Raw genomic sequence first — 16,935 nt, 5'->3', positions numbered from 1 at the left:
AAAATCAAGGTGGCCCTTAGAAAGGTTTCAACGGTGGGTGTCATTATCACATTAGATTCCTCTGGTGTGGTCCACTGGAGCTGTGGACCTGCTTTAATTTTACAAAAATATCTTAAAATGATATGATAAAAGCGATTAACGGCTTGGATAAAACACTTACATCACGGTGGGCCCCACAGAGCCGCGGGGGTAGGACGCAATCCGCGTCCCCTTGACACGGTCCGTCCAGACGGAGGCAGAAACAGAAACAATCCGCTCCCGATAAGATCGGCTTGGGATGGAATATAAATAGTGGAAGCGGATTAGGTGTTGCTCGGGTAACACGTAAGCAGGTGTTACCCTGTCTGTGGGCCCACCTTGATGATATGTTGTATATCTATGCCTTCCATCTATGTTTTTAGATCATTTTAGAGGGTTTTCTAAAAAATTAAATAGATTCAAATCTCAGGTGGACCACATCACAAGAAACAGTGGTGATTGAATCTGCACCATTAAAAACTTACTAAAGCTCACCGTAATGTTTGTTTGACATCTAACCTGTTGATAAGGTGAAACAGAACTATATGAAGGGAAAATACAAAGATCGACTTCATTCAAAGTTTTCTGGCCTACAAGAAGCTTTTAATGGTTAATCACCGTTGATTATGGTGGTGTGGTCCAGGTGAGATTTTGATCTGCTTGATGTTTGATATAAAGTACTAAAATGATTTTTTTAAATGGATTTACAGCGTAGATATAAAACATATTCATTGAAGTGGGCCCCACACGGTTAGGGTAACAACCACTGACGTGTTGCCCGGGTAACACCTAGGTGGCTACCCTCACCTTATTTGCGCGTTTGAGCGTTTATGTTCTACCACACGTGTTTGTTTTTTTTTCCACATGTGAGGCGTGTAGAGACCACATCCACATGTTACTCGCAACGCACGCTACAACTTTACATGGGCGAGATCTAGGAACTTCAGTAAGATGGACGGTTCTGGCAGGGCTTATGCGGGACGCGGAATTCTAGAAAGGCTTCCGCGGGAAGTTCCTGTGCTAAACCTAGGTGGGGCCACCACGATGTTTGTGAGTAATACACTCTTTACATCAGTTTTTTAAAATCATTTTAGAACATGGAGCCAAAAATGTGCCGTCCATCATGATGTACTTTTTTCATCCATGCCGTCCATCTATTTTTCCAGATCATTTTATAGTATGATACCAAAAATGATTATATCTCAATCTCAAGTGGACCACATTGCAGGAAACAGTGTTGAATGAGCATCAACCGTTAAAAACTTGTTGGGGGCATAAAAGTTTTAGATCAAGCTGATGTTTGTTTTTTCCTTCATCTAGACCTTTATGACCTAATCAATAGTTTGAATGTCAATTAAACAGTACAGTGAGGCTCAGGAGGATTTTAATGGTGGATATCCAATCACTATTGTTTTCCTATGGTGTGGTCCACATGAGATTAATATCCCTCTAAATTTTTTGGATGAAGCCCTATAATTATCTTTAAATATAGATGAATGAAATGGATGAAACACATACATCATGGTGTAGCCCACTTAGCACCGACTATCAGCCACGGGGCTGGTGGAATGGGAAGTAGCCAATCCGTTTCCCGTAAACATGAAGATTGATGTTCTACAGTTGAAATATTCACGGGCCCCAGAAGTTTTGAATCATGTTAATATTTGTGTTTGCAGTTCATCTCAGTAGAAATGATTTTATGAAACATAAGCATGGCAGTAGGAATTTCCCTGCCCACCGACTTAGAATCTCGGATGCCACTCATTTTTCGTCTGAGGTCCTAAAATGAACTCATAAAACTGATGGACAGGACAAATTTCTCACAAACTTCATGGTGGGCCCCATAATTTCATGTATGTGTTTTATTCACTTTGTCCATCCATCTTAACGGATCATGGTAGGGTATGAGCCCGGGAAGGAAGCACATCGAAGGCTTGAGTAGACCACACCCAAGTGACGTCACCTGGTTTTGTGGGGCTCACCATGATCTATGTGTTATATCCCTGTTGTACATTCATTTGAAGAGATCATTTTAAGGTATGAGCAAAAAAAAATGATGTAGATCCAAAGATCAAGTAAACCCACCATAGGAAATAGAGAAGCCCACCGTTGATTCCTTTCTGGGCTACCATGAAGTTTATTTGAAGTCAAACATGCTTACAAGCCAAGACAGACATGTACTAAGGGAAAACACAAATATGGGCTTGATCAAAAACTTTTGTGGCCCCAGGAAGTTTTTAATGGCAAGCGTTCAATCATCACTATTTTTTATGGTAGGGTCCACTTGAGCTTTGGATCTGACTTAATTTTTAGCTCATGTCCTAAAATGGTGGGGCCTACTGTCCTAAAATGGTGGGGCCTACAAAACTTGCTGACATCACTTCAGCAGGGAGATTGCTAATGAACCAGTCATTAGCTAATCCACATTGTGTGGGGCCCACAAAACCTGCTGACATCACTTCAGTAGGGAGATTGCTAATGAACCAGTCATTAGCTAATCCGCATTATGTAAATAGTGGACGCATATTAGCTAGGCCAGGTTGAGTAGGGAGACTCGCTATTGAAGTGACGTCACCAAGTTATGTGGGCCCCATTATGATGTATGTTTTGTATTCACACCGTTCATATATTTGTAGAGATCATTTTAGGGTATGAACAAAAGATTGATGCAGATCCAAGGTTGGAGTGGACCCACCACTGAAAACAGTGGGGAGAGTGACGCCCACCGTTGAAACCTACCAAAGGTCCACCATGATGTTTTTTTGAGATCTAACCTGTTCATGTGTTAAAGCATACTTAAAAGAAGGAAAAACACGAATACCAACTTGATCGGAAACTTTTGTAGCCCCTTAGAACTTTTTAATGGTGGGAGTCACTCTCTCCGTTACTATTTTCTATGGTGGGTCCACTTGAGATTTTGATCTAACTCATTCTTTAGATCATGCCCTAACATGATCTCTCCAAATGATAGATGGTGTGAATACAAAACATACATCATGGTTGGGCCCACATAACCTAGTGATGTCACTTCGGTGGAAAGCCTCTCTACCCAACCTGTCAGTAGCTAATCCTCACGGGGAAACGGCGGGATTGAACACCTAAGGTTGAAAACTACCATTCTTGGGAGCCATACAAGTTTTTTTGTTTTTTGAAAAATGATACTTCCACGGAAGGACCACAAATCAAGCTAATATTTATTTTTACCCTTCATCCATATATGGATGTCCTTGTGAACAGAATGGATAAAAAATAAATATGATGGTGGGCCATAGGAAGCTTTCAGCAGTAAGCATCATTGTCAAGACTGCTTTCTATGATGTGGTCCACTCAAGCCTTCAATTTGCTTTCTTTATGGGTTCCAGGGCCGGCTGAAAGGGGTAGGCAAGTGAGGCAATCGGGTAAGTCCTCCTAATTATGAACGCCCTATATTATAACAAAATTAAAATTTCTTAATTATGAAGGTCCTATTTATAGCAAAATTAAAATTAAGAAGAAAAAAAAAATTCTAAAATTTTTAAAATAAAACTTATTGAAATGCCTACAAAATAGGAACATCTAAAAATTAGTTTACAAATTTGAAATTGAAAATAAAAAATGAATCCTAGATGCTAGCACTATCAATAATAAGAGTCTAACTCTATTGTCTCTTTTCAAAATAATAGCATCATTCCCAATAAATTCTTTTCCTAAAACCTAGGACCACAACTACTACTTTATTGCTAATTAAATTCTCAAAAAAAAATTAAATACTAAGCCTCATTTTCATGACTTGCCTAAGGCCCCAAAAATGTTGAGCCGCCCCTGATGGGTTCATGTCCTAAAATGATTAATAAAAATGGATGGATAGCGTGGATAAAACAAATACATTACGGTGGCCTCACAGAGCCCCTTCCGAGCCATCCATCTCTGGGTAGGTCGGGTAGAACCCAATCCACACCCCACGTTTATGAGAAAATTGTACGGTTAAAGCGTATCACACCATTTCCGCTTGAGGAAGCCCTAACCCAAAAATCCTTAGAGTGCACGTTAAGAATATTCTTTGACTTTTCATATTTAACAAAAAGCTCTTTAACGAGATGGATGTAGGTAAAAAGTTTAGGGAACCGGTGGAAGCCAACCTAACAAAATTGGAAAATTTTCAAAATCTAACCAATCACCATTTGTGGCAAAGAAAAGCAGCTCTATCTGTAGTTTAAGGGGATCATGTAAATGGAAAACAAGTACAAGTGATGCCTACCAACCTTAAAAGTAATTATTTCCATTGATGTTTTCGTCTGCCATAGTCGCTGATTGTCTTGATTCTTGGGGCCAGGTTTAAATGTTTTTTATTGCATCTAATGGAAAGAGTGAATTTCAGCTAATCTTCACATTGAACATTGTTAAAAATCAACGGTGGATGTCTCATCTCTCTCCCAATCATTTCCTTTGGTACGGCCCATGTGAATCACAAGTTAACTTGATTTTATTTTATTTTTGCCATGGGTGTAATATTGGATTACACATCTACTAGTTGGAGTGAATTTCACTGGCAAATAATGGTGTGTGTGCTTGGAAATGGTATTGTTGATGCAGTTTTCTAATAGACCCTCCGTAGCGCACCTTTTTTGTACCTGCACAGGCAAAGGTGAGAGACAAAGGAAGCCTTGTCTTGTACAGAGGACTCTCCAATGCCTAAGTCAGACTTGAGGTCTTTGAAGGGTCTTCAGAAAAGAGACCAGTTGAATACTAGGGTTTTTTTGTGAACGTATCTCCAACGGTGGAAAATGTTCATATATTTATAGGAGAGAGGATCCCTCGCCATGGGAGTCCTTTCTTGATATTTTAGAGATCTGATATGATCCAGGATCTTCTAGAGATTGTAGGTTTCCACGACTATCGGGATTTGATCTTATCTTCCGAAGATATCGGGAGATATCTTTAAGTCTTAAGATGATCCTTTGAACCTGTAGTTCTGTTTTAGGTCGGATCTCAAGGCGGGTGTTGAGTTGGGAATGAATAATACTGTCTTGATCGATAGATCGGTATTCACCATTTTCGACCGTTAGACAAGTCAGAAGGCTCGCGTTCCCTTCATTTGGGTGTTGAGACCTTTTGACCCCGCCAAAGGTTTTGTCAATTTATGGCCGATCTATGACCAAGCTATGGCCGGTCTGTGATTGATCTGTGATTGATCTATGACCGAGCTATGGCCGGTCTGTGATTGATATATGACCGAGTTATGGTTGATTCGTAATCGACACGTGGCTAATTAATAGGCGTTCTATAACCATCCTTTAGCTAACCTATAAATTAGGTCGGTATTTCAACCACTTGTGTGAGCTTGTAAGTTCTTTGTGTGTCCTTATAATTGCATTGGCCTCCTTAGAGATAGTTCTGCTTCTGGACGTGGAGGCCTAGTCAGGCTCGGATTCCCATAGGCCCGTGCTAGCTCAGTAGAGTTGGTCCATTCCATAAGCCGACTTACGAAATTATAGATTTTTACCCAACAATGAGCCCCCCTTGCTTTTTGAACGGAGGTTCGAAAAGCAAGCTCGGTCGCAACTAGGTCGGGTTATGCATGAAATAAGTTGAGTCACGTTGTCATTAATGCCAGGTATGATGGCCAACACAGTAGTCGAAGCATTGTCAGTCTATAAGCATGACATGTCGTCTCGTGGCTCGAGGTCACGTGAGGTGTTAAGCCGTCACTTTAGTGACAATCCAACGAGGTTGCGACACGTGGCGTCGTACTTGATATTAGGGTCTAGTGGAGCTTCGGGTCACGCCACGTGTCGAGTCAAGGTAGCTGATGGGGCGTTGTACGTTGCAGAATTGATGAGTGCTTTAAATGATTGACACGTGGCTCGATTATTTACGGGGAGCCCTAACGGTTAGGGCTCATCTCTTTTACATTTCATCTTCTCCCCCTTTCTGCTTTCTCGATTTTTTGTGTGCGTTCTGACAACTGTGCTTGCCGCAATCCAGTTGAAATTTCGTCAATTGCAACTCTGGTGAGCCTCCTTTCCCCCTCATCCTTTCCTTTTTCTATTCGATCATCATGTCTGGCTCTGAGCTCGCGGGAGGGGATTTCCAGTGGTGAAAGTGGGGCGAGCAGTCGCCTTAGAGTAATGTTGAACCCACCTTCGCCACTGGTGGTGATGGCAAATGCCGCTTTTCGGTATTCATCGTCAAAGAGATCGTTGGAGCAATCCTCGACGCAGAGACCGACGCCCACTGCTGGGGCATTGAATTTGTCTCCCAGGCGTGAGACGGTGCTTGGAGCAAGGGAAGTGAACGCACCCTCGACGACTGAGCAAGTCGCTAAAGCGTGCAACCCAGTTGATGGGGATGGAGCAGGGGAACCCGATGGCGAGGAGGATTCGAAGGGGCCAGTGCCTTCAACCCTATCTGAGGAGGAGCTAGTCCGGATCAGGCGCTGGTATCACATCCCTGAGTCTGTGATTCTTAGGCTCCCTTTGGCGGACGAACTCCTGGACCGACCTCCTAAAAGGGCAGTAGCGATTTTTCAGGTCGCCCTACAATGCGGCCTATGATTCCCCATCCAAGGAATTGTTCAGTGTCTTTTGTCCTGCCTTGGCTTGGCCTCGGGACAACTGACTTCGAATGGGTGGATGGATTTGTTCGGCTGTGCAGTCTTATGGGTTGAGTTAGAACAGCCTGAGCTATTAGTGAATGAATTCTTCCACTTGTATCAAGTAAAGCTGAACACACTTTTAGCCTGGCTGGTATTATTTTTTGGCTTGGCGAAATACCGGTGGAGCCTTGATAACCAATCCTCCCTCCTCCAATAAGCACTGGAGGGATAAGTGGTTCTAGGCCTACGGATGCTGGGAGACGGCCGACCCAGAATTGACAGTCTCTCATCCTCCGAGCATTCTCCGAGCAAGGTTCATACTGCAATGGTTGTTCATTTTTCATTAATCAGCTTACACTGTCGGTTGACCTTGTTCATTTGTTTTGTGTCATAGTTGTTCACACACACACACACATATGTGATAAATGCAAACACAACTAGTTGGACGATTGAAATTAGTCCAACTAGCCGTATCATTTAATAAGCAATTAATGTTAATAATTTTTTTCATATAATGGATGAAAAGAAGTTATTTGTTTGGGTGAGCTCCATTGTAGAATTAATGTGAAATCCACCCAATCATTAGGTGAGTCACTGCATGTTAAACCCAATGCAAAAAAGACCAGCCCCATCCCTTGTTCACGTGGACCACACAAATGAAAAAAGTATAGATAAAAAGCTTACCCTCTAAACTCTTTCTCTTGGTGTAGCCCACTTGAATTACATATGGGCCTGAATTTTGGGTACAAGGCCTATCATTTAGTGGGGTAGCTAATGGTTAGAGTAGATTTTACATTCTCATCAGGGTGGGCTTTGTAGAAATCAGGATTGGACGTCTCTCCCAACTTTTTCAATTGGTATGTCATTATCACCGACTGCTTCCACTAGTGTGATCCACCCGAGCCTTAGATTTGCTTGTTTTTTTGGAAATTCATCCTAAAATAATATAAAAAACAGATGGACGATGTGGATGAAACTCATAGATCACCGTGGCCCCTCAGAGCCCATGCCTGTTCCTAGCCAGGGATGGGCGGGATTAGTACCTAATCCCCTAATCCACTTTCCTAGGCAGCGATTTAGGTGTCCGTTTCCAATGGACGGCTGAAGCCGTCACTAGAAACTTCCTTCGATGGGAAGCTAGGTGGGTACACCGTTATGTTTGTGATAAGTCTATCCTGTTCATCTGTTTTTCCATATCATCTTAGAACATGGGCCAAAAATGAGATCGGATACAAAACTCATGTGGACTGCACGACTGGAAAAAGTGGATAGAGGAATTCCTACCATTGAAACCTCAATGGGTCCACCGTGATGTGTAATTGTCATCCATATCATTAGTGAGGTCATTCCTGCTAGGATGGACTGAAATTAATATATATATATATATATATATATATATATATATATATATATATATATATATATATATATATATATATATATATATATATATATATATAAAACTTGAAAAGCGAGCCCTAACATGTACATTCGTCTAGCAGTCTCTGGTCTGTTACATGAATCACATCCTTAGGGCCTATATAAATGTTGGGTTCATATCTTAACATGATCTAGAAAAACTGATGAGCAACATAGATTTATCATAAACATCAGGGTGGACCCCACCTACCTTCCGGTAGCAGTAGGATGCACTGACGCGGATTAGATACGGACAACGTCAGTAGCCAAATCACCACTGAAGTTACGTAACCAAGCTATGTGGACCCCACCATGATGCATGTGTTGTATCCATACCGTCCAACCATTTTTGGAGATCATTTTATGACATGAGAAGAAGAATGAGATAGATCTAAAGTTCAAGTGGACCCACCAAAGAAAACTGTGGGATCAGTCACACCCACCGTTGAAACATTTATAGGGCCCACCATCGTGTATTTTTTAGATCCAGAATATTCATAAGTTAACATAGAGATAGATGAAGTGAAAACAAAAATGTAAGCTTGATAGGAAACTCCTGTGGCCCCTAAGAAATTTTGAACAGTGGATGTCACTGTAGCCACTGTTTTCTATGGTAGGGTCCACTTGAACTTTATATCTATCTCATTTTTTTTCTCATTCTATAAAACAATCTCTCCGAATGGATAGATGGTATGGATACAACACACGCATCATGGTGGGGTCCACAGAGCTTGGTGATGTCACGGCACGGATACCATATATATATATATATATATATATTTATAACACTCAGATATGACGTTTCGAATATGAAATGCTGTGTTACTATTGGAGGCTGCAATTCTGACAAATACATCCAGGTTTTGAGTTGTGAATTCAACCCATGGATACCCATTGCCCCCAACCCTGCTTGGTGTTGACTCAACCCAACTTGGTACTTGTGATCGAATTGGAGTAGGTCCAGATTAGTCTAGGCTAGACCCAGACTCGGATCGGGTCAAGCATGTTGGACTCGGTACTAAGTCGGGACGAGGTCAGATAAGGTCTGTTTCAAAACCAGATTGAGTTGGGTCAGCCCTAACTCGGTCCGACTTGACCCGCTACATAGCTCTACCATGTTAGTCATGAATATTCTCTTAGAAACCATAAATGACTAGGTTGAGCATGACTTAAGTTGGGCTTTATGAGCCTTTATACACAATTAAGGCCCAACCCCATTAAAAAATGGGCTTCACTTTTGGGCCTGAGCTCAGCCCTCCAGTCACATATGCCAGACTAAATCTAACCCAAAGTAGGTCAAGCCCTAGAGCTTGACTGGCCGGCCCTAACTATCATATGTGTATGATTAACTATCCAACGGAAGCACCGAAAATTTGCTCCTCCGTCATATCCTAACATTGAAGTGTTGTGACCCACTTATATTCAATTGGGCAAATGGTAAGGTGGTCCATTGTTTCTGTTTGTGGGCTTTATAATCAAGCTATGATCTTTCCCAAAATCTAGCCCGGAACCCTGTTTGTGGCCACTGGGCCTGGAGTGAAGATCTTACCGGTCCATACGATGTTTTTTTTTCTTTCCTGTGGAATAAATTGAATAAATGACAAGAAACCAACAATCTTAACTATCTGATCATAGACATTAAATGGGAGGTTCTAGAGAAAAATGGTGAACAGTCCAAATCAGTTGGACAGTTAAGATCACCTAATCAGTGTTATTTAGTAGTATGCGTCCTCCAAAGTAGGCCCCACAATTTTGCCAAGTGTACAGTTTCACCGATTGCACACAATGCCAGCCTACCATGATGCTTGTGTGACATCCACTGCATCCATCAATTTCTCCGGCTCATGTCAGGATGTGATCCCAAAAATGAGGTAGATCCAAAACTTAGATGGGCCACACTATAAAATATAGCAGGAATTGAATGCCCAGCATGGAAATGTTATTGGGGCCCACCATGATGTTTATATGCCATCTAATCCGTTCACAAGGTAATTTCTACCATGATGAAGGGAAAACACACATATCAGCCTGATCCATAACTTCAGGGGGCCTCCAGTGCTCAATACTCATTAGTGGGAAATAATTATATTGTTATCCACTATCATCCATGAAAAACACATATAAATATCTAAAGCTTGTAAGCACCAACATAAGGCATGACCATAGATCCTAGCTATTGAATACCAACATAATGCATGACCCTTAGATCATAACCATAAGCTCCCCTTGTTTTTTTTTTTTTTTTTTCACTTCACTAAAGTCATCACAATAATTTCAAAAATAATAATCTAATTCCTCTATTATCTCACCTTTATCATTAAGCTTCACTGCAATCACACAATGTTTAAGTGCTGATCAAAATATGTTGGATATTTGGATGGATGTTAAATCTGCTTTTCTATGTTTCATATGAGTTTAAAAGAACCTATTCTTCAATGGAGATTAATTACCATACCCCTCGAATTGTTTGTGAACTTGGTAATATATGAATGCTTATCAGGACATTTTAGATTTTCAGATTGATGTTAAAACTGTTTTTTTTTTTTTTTTGAAAGCTTAAGTTCAAAAGAGCCTATTTTTCGACATTCCATTGCTGATGAAGATAAATTACCAAATGCCTTCAATTGTCTGTGGGCCCAATTGCAATGTTTGTATGGCATCCAAACTGTGCATCAAATGCACCCCAACATGAAGTTGGGATGCCCAAAAATCAAGCTAAGCAATACTTAAGTGAGCCATATCATAAAAACACAATGTAAAAGTGTGCCTAACCCTATAAATTCAAGATGTGGCAGCTTGGTTTTTTGAGGCATCCCTTTGTCTTGGTGGGGCTCACCTTGTGAACAAGTTGGATACAGGCCATGGTGCGCCTGACACACAATCTAGTTTATGGTGGGCCTTGTTAGTTAATGGTAAGCCATGGGCTAAACTGGGAATCTAGTTAGTGGTGGACCCCAAATAGCTAACACTAAATCATCGGCTAGTTGAGGGGGGAGTATGTGTGTCTGTGTGTTGGGAGTTGACTCGGTTAGTGTTGCTCCGATGGGTTGACTTGAGGACTTAAATGGGTTTTTACGTGACTCTGACTCGTTATTTAATAATCAAATTAATATTATTTATAAATATTGTAAATAGTGATATGGGTAAAATATCTATGCTCCACAAAACATGAGAAACGTTTGGGCATTTTTACCCTCACAGTTAATTTTTAGGATTCTAATATTCAAAGAATATGATAAGGTTTTTGAATCAAAGGTAGAATATTTTAAGAAGTTGGAAATGTAACTGTTGTCCAACTGAAAGCTCAAATTTCACCCACATTGCTAGCTAATGGAGTTTTTTTGTTTATGTTCTCTTTATCCAATTTCCAATGTGAACGCAAGAGGGAACATCTTCATGTGGATGAGATCCACCCCATCAAACAAGTGCATCACCGTGTGTTTGGACTAGGGCTCCAAAACTCAGGTTAATTCAACTCAAGTGGGCCACACCATGGAGGACAACTAAGATGGGAAATCCCATCATTAAAATAATCCAAATTGCATGTGGGGTCCACTGTGGTGCTTATATGCAATCCAATCGACTCACTCCCATTCCACACCGGGATTAACATATATATTCCTCGAAAACTAAGACATTCTAATGCTTATGTTGGCACAAGTGAATTTAAAGGTTTTTGGAATGTTCCCTGCAGTGTGGTCTTGTTACTTTTGAATTTTATTGAAATTTCAGGTCCATGGTGAAAATGTGACGGCCACTGATAGACAACGTAGATCTGATGCATGTTTGTTCCACATGACAGTCTCAATTTCTATCTTCCTTCCTCCCTCCCTCCACATGGGTCGCATATGCTACATTCTCCAATATAAATAATGAAAGAACATGTAATTATTTGGTGCTTTACTTGTTGGTCAAAGACATTTCTCTCTTAATTAGAGATCTTGAGTTCAAAACTCTAATATAAAAGTCAACTTAAGCGAGCGACTTACTTTGACTTGATTTTAAGTTAGTGAGTTTTAGAGTCTAATGTGCAACTAACTCAAACCATGAGCATAGGTTCAATATTTCAATAAATTGAACAAAATATAATTTTATGAAAACATAAACAAATGTTATAATTAACCACATTACTAACAAATCAACTATATAAGTATCTAAAGCCTGTAAATGCCTACATCGGGAGCGACCACAGATCCCAACCATAAACTCCCATTGTTTTCTTCTACTTCACTGAGAGGTGAAGTGATCATTCCAAAATTATCATTTAATACCTCCGTGATCTCACCATTCTCATTAAAACAGATTCCTATCACATCGTTGATGGACTCACTACCAATGGCGATAGCTACCCAAAATTCTCCTCTAAGGTTCCTTTTGATGTTATCTGGGTATCCTGATAGCTGGGCAAAAACTTCAAGGGCTCCTGCTTTAGAACCCTGAAGCCAAAACCTCAAAATTCTTTGAGTGGTGGTCTCTACAATGAGGAGGAATGTGCTATCATTACTAATTGACACCCCATTTGGAAAGGCAAGACCTTCAAGCAACACCGTCACCTCTTTGCTCCGTGGATCGTATTTCAACAATCTTCCTGTCCGATCGCCGCTTATAATGACCAATGTGTTATCCCTACAAGAGAAAATGTTTGATGAATTATGGTCTAACTGAAGTTATCAATAGCTGGAGATCCGTGTAATATTCAATTTCCTCACTATTTCCTCCCATGTATATGGTACTCTATAAAAATCTTATTGGGATAAAGAAATAATATAAAAATAGTAGAAAATTGTCCAAATATTCTTGCTTTATCATAAAAAATGTAATATTTAATTTCCTTATATGTACATGGTGATGTTCATATAGACCAATGATTAGGCAATCCTATCAAATCAAAGCTTGACAAATTTTTAATGTCATTGGATTGGGTGGAGAAGTTTCCTCTAGTATATTAAAGAGTGGATTGTGTAGAGAAGTTCCCTCTAGTACATTAAAGAGACCTCCCTCACCTGGTATTTAATAAGAAGATAACTAGGGGCCGTGCCCATTTCAATTTAAATTAGCATGGCTCCAAACAAAAAATTTCTTGCTTCTTGTAAATGAGTGGTGGAAATCATTCTCAGTAGAAGATTTTGCCAATTTCAATCTATTTTAGAAGTTAGAGCTCTTGAAAGAAAAGATTAAAGATTGGAGGAAAGGGGTCTTAGAAAGTGTGAAGCCAAATCCAAAGCACGTTTAGAAAAATAAAAATAAAAATCTAAGAACTAGATATTAAAGATGAAAGCATTGTTTTATTAGAAGAGGAGATGGCCAACAAGGAAGACTACCTGGCCAAATATTATATGAAATTGAGAGATGAAAAAATTAAATAAAACCAACACTCATAAGCTACATGGTTAAAAGAAGGGGACAACAATAATAATAATAATAAAATTCTTTCATGTAATTGTGAGCATCGAAGCTTCTTCAAACAAGATTCATAACAAAGCTAGTGTGAGCATCGCTATTGTCAATTTCTAAAAAAAATCTCTTTGTAAAAGATTAATTAGAGCCACTCACACCTTAACAATCTTCATTTCAATAAAATCTCTCAAGAAGAGGTGAAATGGTTTGAAAAAGCCAATATTGGGGGAAGAATTCAAATCGACAATGACAATGAAGGAGCTAGGCAGCTATAAGTGGCCAGCTTAGATGACTTTTCTATTATGTTCTTTTAAATTCTTTTACGCAGTGAAGTTGGACTTTGAAGAACTTTGTAAATGAATTTGTAAGAGTCCATTTAGCTATAGAATTGAGAGCAACTTTCATTATTGTTATTCTAAAGAAGGAGGGTGTGAGGGTGCCAATTAAGCTTCTCGAAGGTTTTTACAAAATTTTAGTGAGGACGTTTATGGAAAGTAAACAAATTATAGAAATTACTTTAATTGCTCATAATACTTAGATATTCGGCATAGTAGTCCATCTAGCTTTAGAACTGAGTGCAACTTTTATTGCTCTTATTCTAAAAAAGGAGGGTGTGAGGATGCCAATTAAGCTTCTCGCAAGTTCTTACAAAATTTTAGTAAGGACATTTATGGAAGGTAAACAAATTATAGAAATTGCTTTAGCTACTCATAAATGCTTAGATATCCGACATCGGTTAAGCAAGAAAGAAGTAATTTTCAAGCTTGATATAGAAAATACAATAGTTGATATGAGCGATGGAATAGTACCTCCTTGGGAATATCATGCTAGAGTCTGTGAAATAAACAATCCCGGTTGCCTGGTCAATATCCAGACCGTTGGTAAAGCGAAAGGGGATCCCTTGGGCCCCACTGGCTAGCTGGTTGGCCAATCCTCCGGTGGGCCTCACCACAAAGAGCCCATAATAGGCATCCGCAATGTACAAATCGCCGGTGGCCTTACTGAATTGCATGCCCAGTGGCCTACCACACATGTCTTCTAACCAAGGATTATCATGGCCGTTACACTCCTCGTTCCTAATTGCAACAAAACAAAAGCGTATGATCCTTGATACGAGTACGTGCATGGCCCATCCATGCCAGGGAACATCAAATCAAAGGTCCATATCAAAGAACAACGGGCCCACCTGTAAGAACCCAATTCTCTTTGACACCATATAATCTTAGGCCCGAGGATTTGACAAATGCACTCGTGTTCCTAGATTGTATTAATGGGCCGACTCATACAGATCCAAGCCATTTAACTAATGGTCCATAAATGAAGTAGAGCCAATTCTCAAGTGGATCACGCCACATGAAATGGTTGTCATTGAATGCCCACGATAAAAAAATTTCCTAGGGCCCATTATAATGTTTATTTGTCATCCAATTTGTTAATAAGGTCACACAGACATAAATGAAGCGGAAGCACAAATGTCAGCTTAGATCCCGAACTTTTGGGCCCAAGAAGAAGTTTTTAATGGTCAATAATCACTGTTTTCTGTGGCGTGGTCCACTCGAGATTTGGATCAGCTATATTTTTTTGCTATGCCATACAACAAGTTAAAAGAAGAGATGGATAGTGTGGATGTACAACACATACATCAAGGTGGGCCCCATGGTCAGGGACTGGGCCCCATGGTCAGGGACTAAGCTGTTACCCTAGATTCACCTAATTCACGACTGGATTAGATAGCAGGTAAGAAAACACAGTGGATCCCACACACAATCTGAAAGGTTCTTAATGGTGGGCATCCACATGCCATTCATATAGTGTGACCCACTTGATTTTTGGATCAACTTAATTTTTTCTTTCCAAGGACAACCTGAGGGGGATCACACAATGGACGGATTGGATGTTGGATGTTACTCACACATCATGATGGACCCCACAAGTTGGGTTGTTAGTTAAGCTTAACCTCCGGTTTTGTAGTGGACTCAACCTCTTTTCTTTATCTTAATCGTCCATTTATCGGGTATGATCTTTCAACATTCACTCAATTTTCAGGCCATCCCCCATCCTCAATGTGGCCTATTAGATGAAAGTTTTGAATGATCAAACCATAGGCCCCACATGTACAAAATCTAGTACAACATCAATATACACGTTTGCTGATAATTACAACCGTTAATTGTTACCTGCGTGGTGAAGTGACCGCAAACTCAATCCAGCCGCGGGCCGCGCCTTGCCATTTAAGAACTCGACCGTCTGAGACACCCGTATAAGGATCATGATTCAATGGATCAAAGGCTATGCTCTCTGGCCCAGCCAGACCGCCTAGATCGAGTTGTTGGAAGCTTTTAGGCTCGATAATGATATCTGAAAGGAGAGAGAGGGAGAGAGAAGGAAAAAAGAAGATAAAAAAGATGGCAAGCATTGTAATAATAAAAAACATGTAATTGGATTTTATGAATTTCACACAGAAGAAATATCGTAGCTTTTACGTATATATATTGATTGTGAGATGGGGAGTAGATAGAGAAAGAGAGAAGGGACCTAGGTGGGGGCCAATGTGATGTTTGTGAGAAATCTATGCCGTCCATCCGTTTTTTTTAGCTCATTTTAAGACTTGAAATAAAGATTGAACAGGATCTGCACCACAAATCCTCACGTTTTTAGATCACTTGAGTATTGGATCATGTTCATTTTTGACATCAAATCTTAAAATGAGCTTAAAAAATGAATAAATGAGTTAGATTTATCACAAACATCAAGGTGGCCTCACCTAAGTTTCCGCTGCAGTGACCGAAGGAAATCCGCGTCCAGTTAGCAGTCGGAGTCGGAGTCGGAGTAGATGTCAATGAAACGGGATTCGGTACTACCCTGCATGTTACGAGCTCAGGAGAGGCTGGGCTCCAAGGATCCGGCGTGATGTATGGATTCCATCCACACCATCCATCCATTTTTTCAAATAATTATAGAATATTATACAAAAAATAGGAAACATTCAAAACCAAGTGGACCACACATAATTGATTAAATTCTAGCCGTTGAAAATTTATTAGGGACCACAGAAGTATTGGATTAAGATGATATTTGTTTTTCCACTTCATTCATGTTTATAAGATCATATCAACATGTTAGATGGAAAATAAATAACATGGTGGGCCTTAAGAAGGTTTCAATGGTGGATGTCCTTAGCACTGATTCTCCCTGTGGTGTGGTCCACTTTAGCCTTATATCTCCCTTATTTTTTTTGGTTATTATTCTAAATTGATATGAAAAATGGATGGACAGTGTAGATTAAAGTCATACATCATGATGGCACCTCGGTGGCCCCTCGAAGCCTCCGCCTGTTCGGAGCTCGGAACAGGCGAGGGTAGTACCTAATCCGCGCCCCCAATGAAATCGGACTGCGTACCGAGGAAATCGGATTACGTACTGAGTTACTCGGTAGGCTCTTATCGTACTGAGTAAACTATGTTGGGCCCACCTTGAATGTATGTGATTTATCCACACCGTCCATCCGTTTTCCCATATCATTTAAT

At 40.2% G+C, this 16,935-nt stretch overlaps 1 protein-coding gene across 1 annotated transcript; it reads right to left on the bottom strand.

The window, feature by feature from the left end:
• Positions 1 to 11,367: 11,367 nt before the first annotated feature.
• On the bottom strand, positions 11,368 to 15,824 carry LOC131257624 (protein STRICTOSIDINE SYNTHASE-LIKE 10-like). Its single transcript, XM_058258403.1, has 3 exons — positions 15,586 to 15,824; positions 14,218 to 14,484; positions 11,368 to 12,637 (listed from the first exon to the last, which is right to left on the bottom strand). Exons 1-3 carry the CDS (start codon positions 15,822 to 15,824, stop codon positions 12,166 to 12,168), a joined length of 978 nt encoding a protein of 325 aa, XP_058114386.1. The 3' UTR covers positions 11,368 to 12,165.
• Positions 15,825 to 16,935: the final 1,111 nt, after the last annotated feature.

The sequence above is a fragment of the Magnolia sinica genome, chromosome 10 (assembly GCF_029962835.1).
Source record: "Magnolia sinica isolate HGM2019 chromosome 10, MsV1, whole genome shotgun sequence".
Lineage (NCBI taxonomy): Eukaryota > Viridiplantae > Streptophyta > Magnoliopsida > Magnoliales > Magnoliaceae > Magnolia > Magnolia sinica.
The sequence above is the reverse complement of the archived record's forward strand: the minus strand, read 5'-3'. Positions and strand labels throughout refer to the sequence as shown.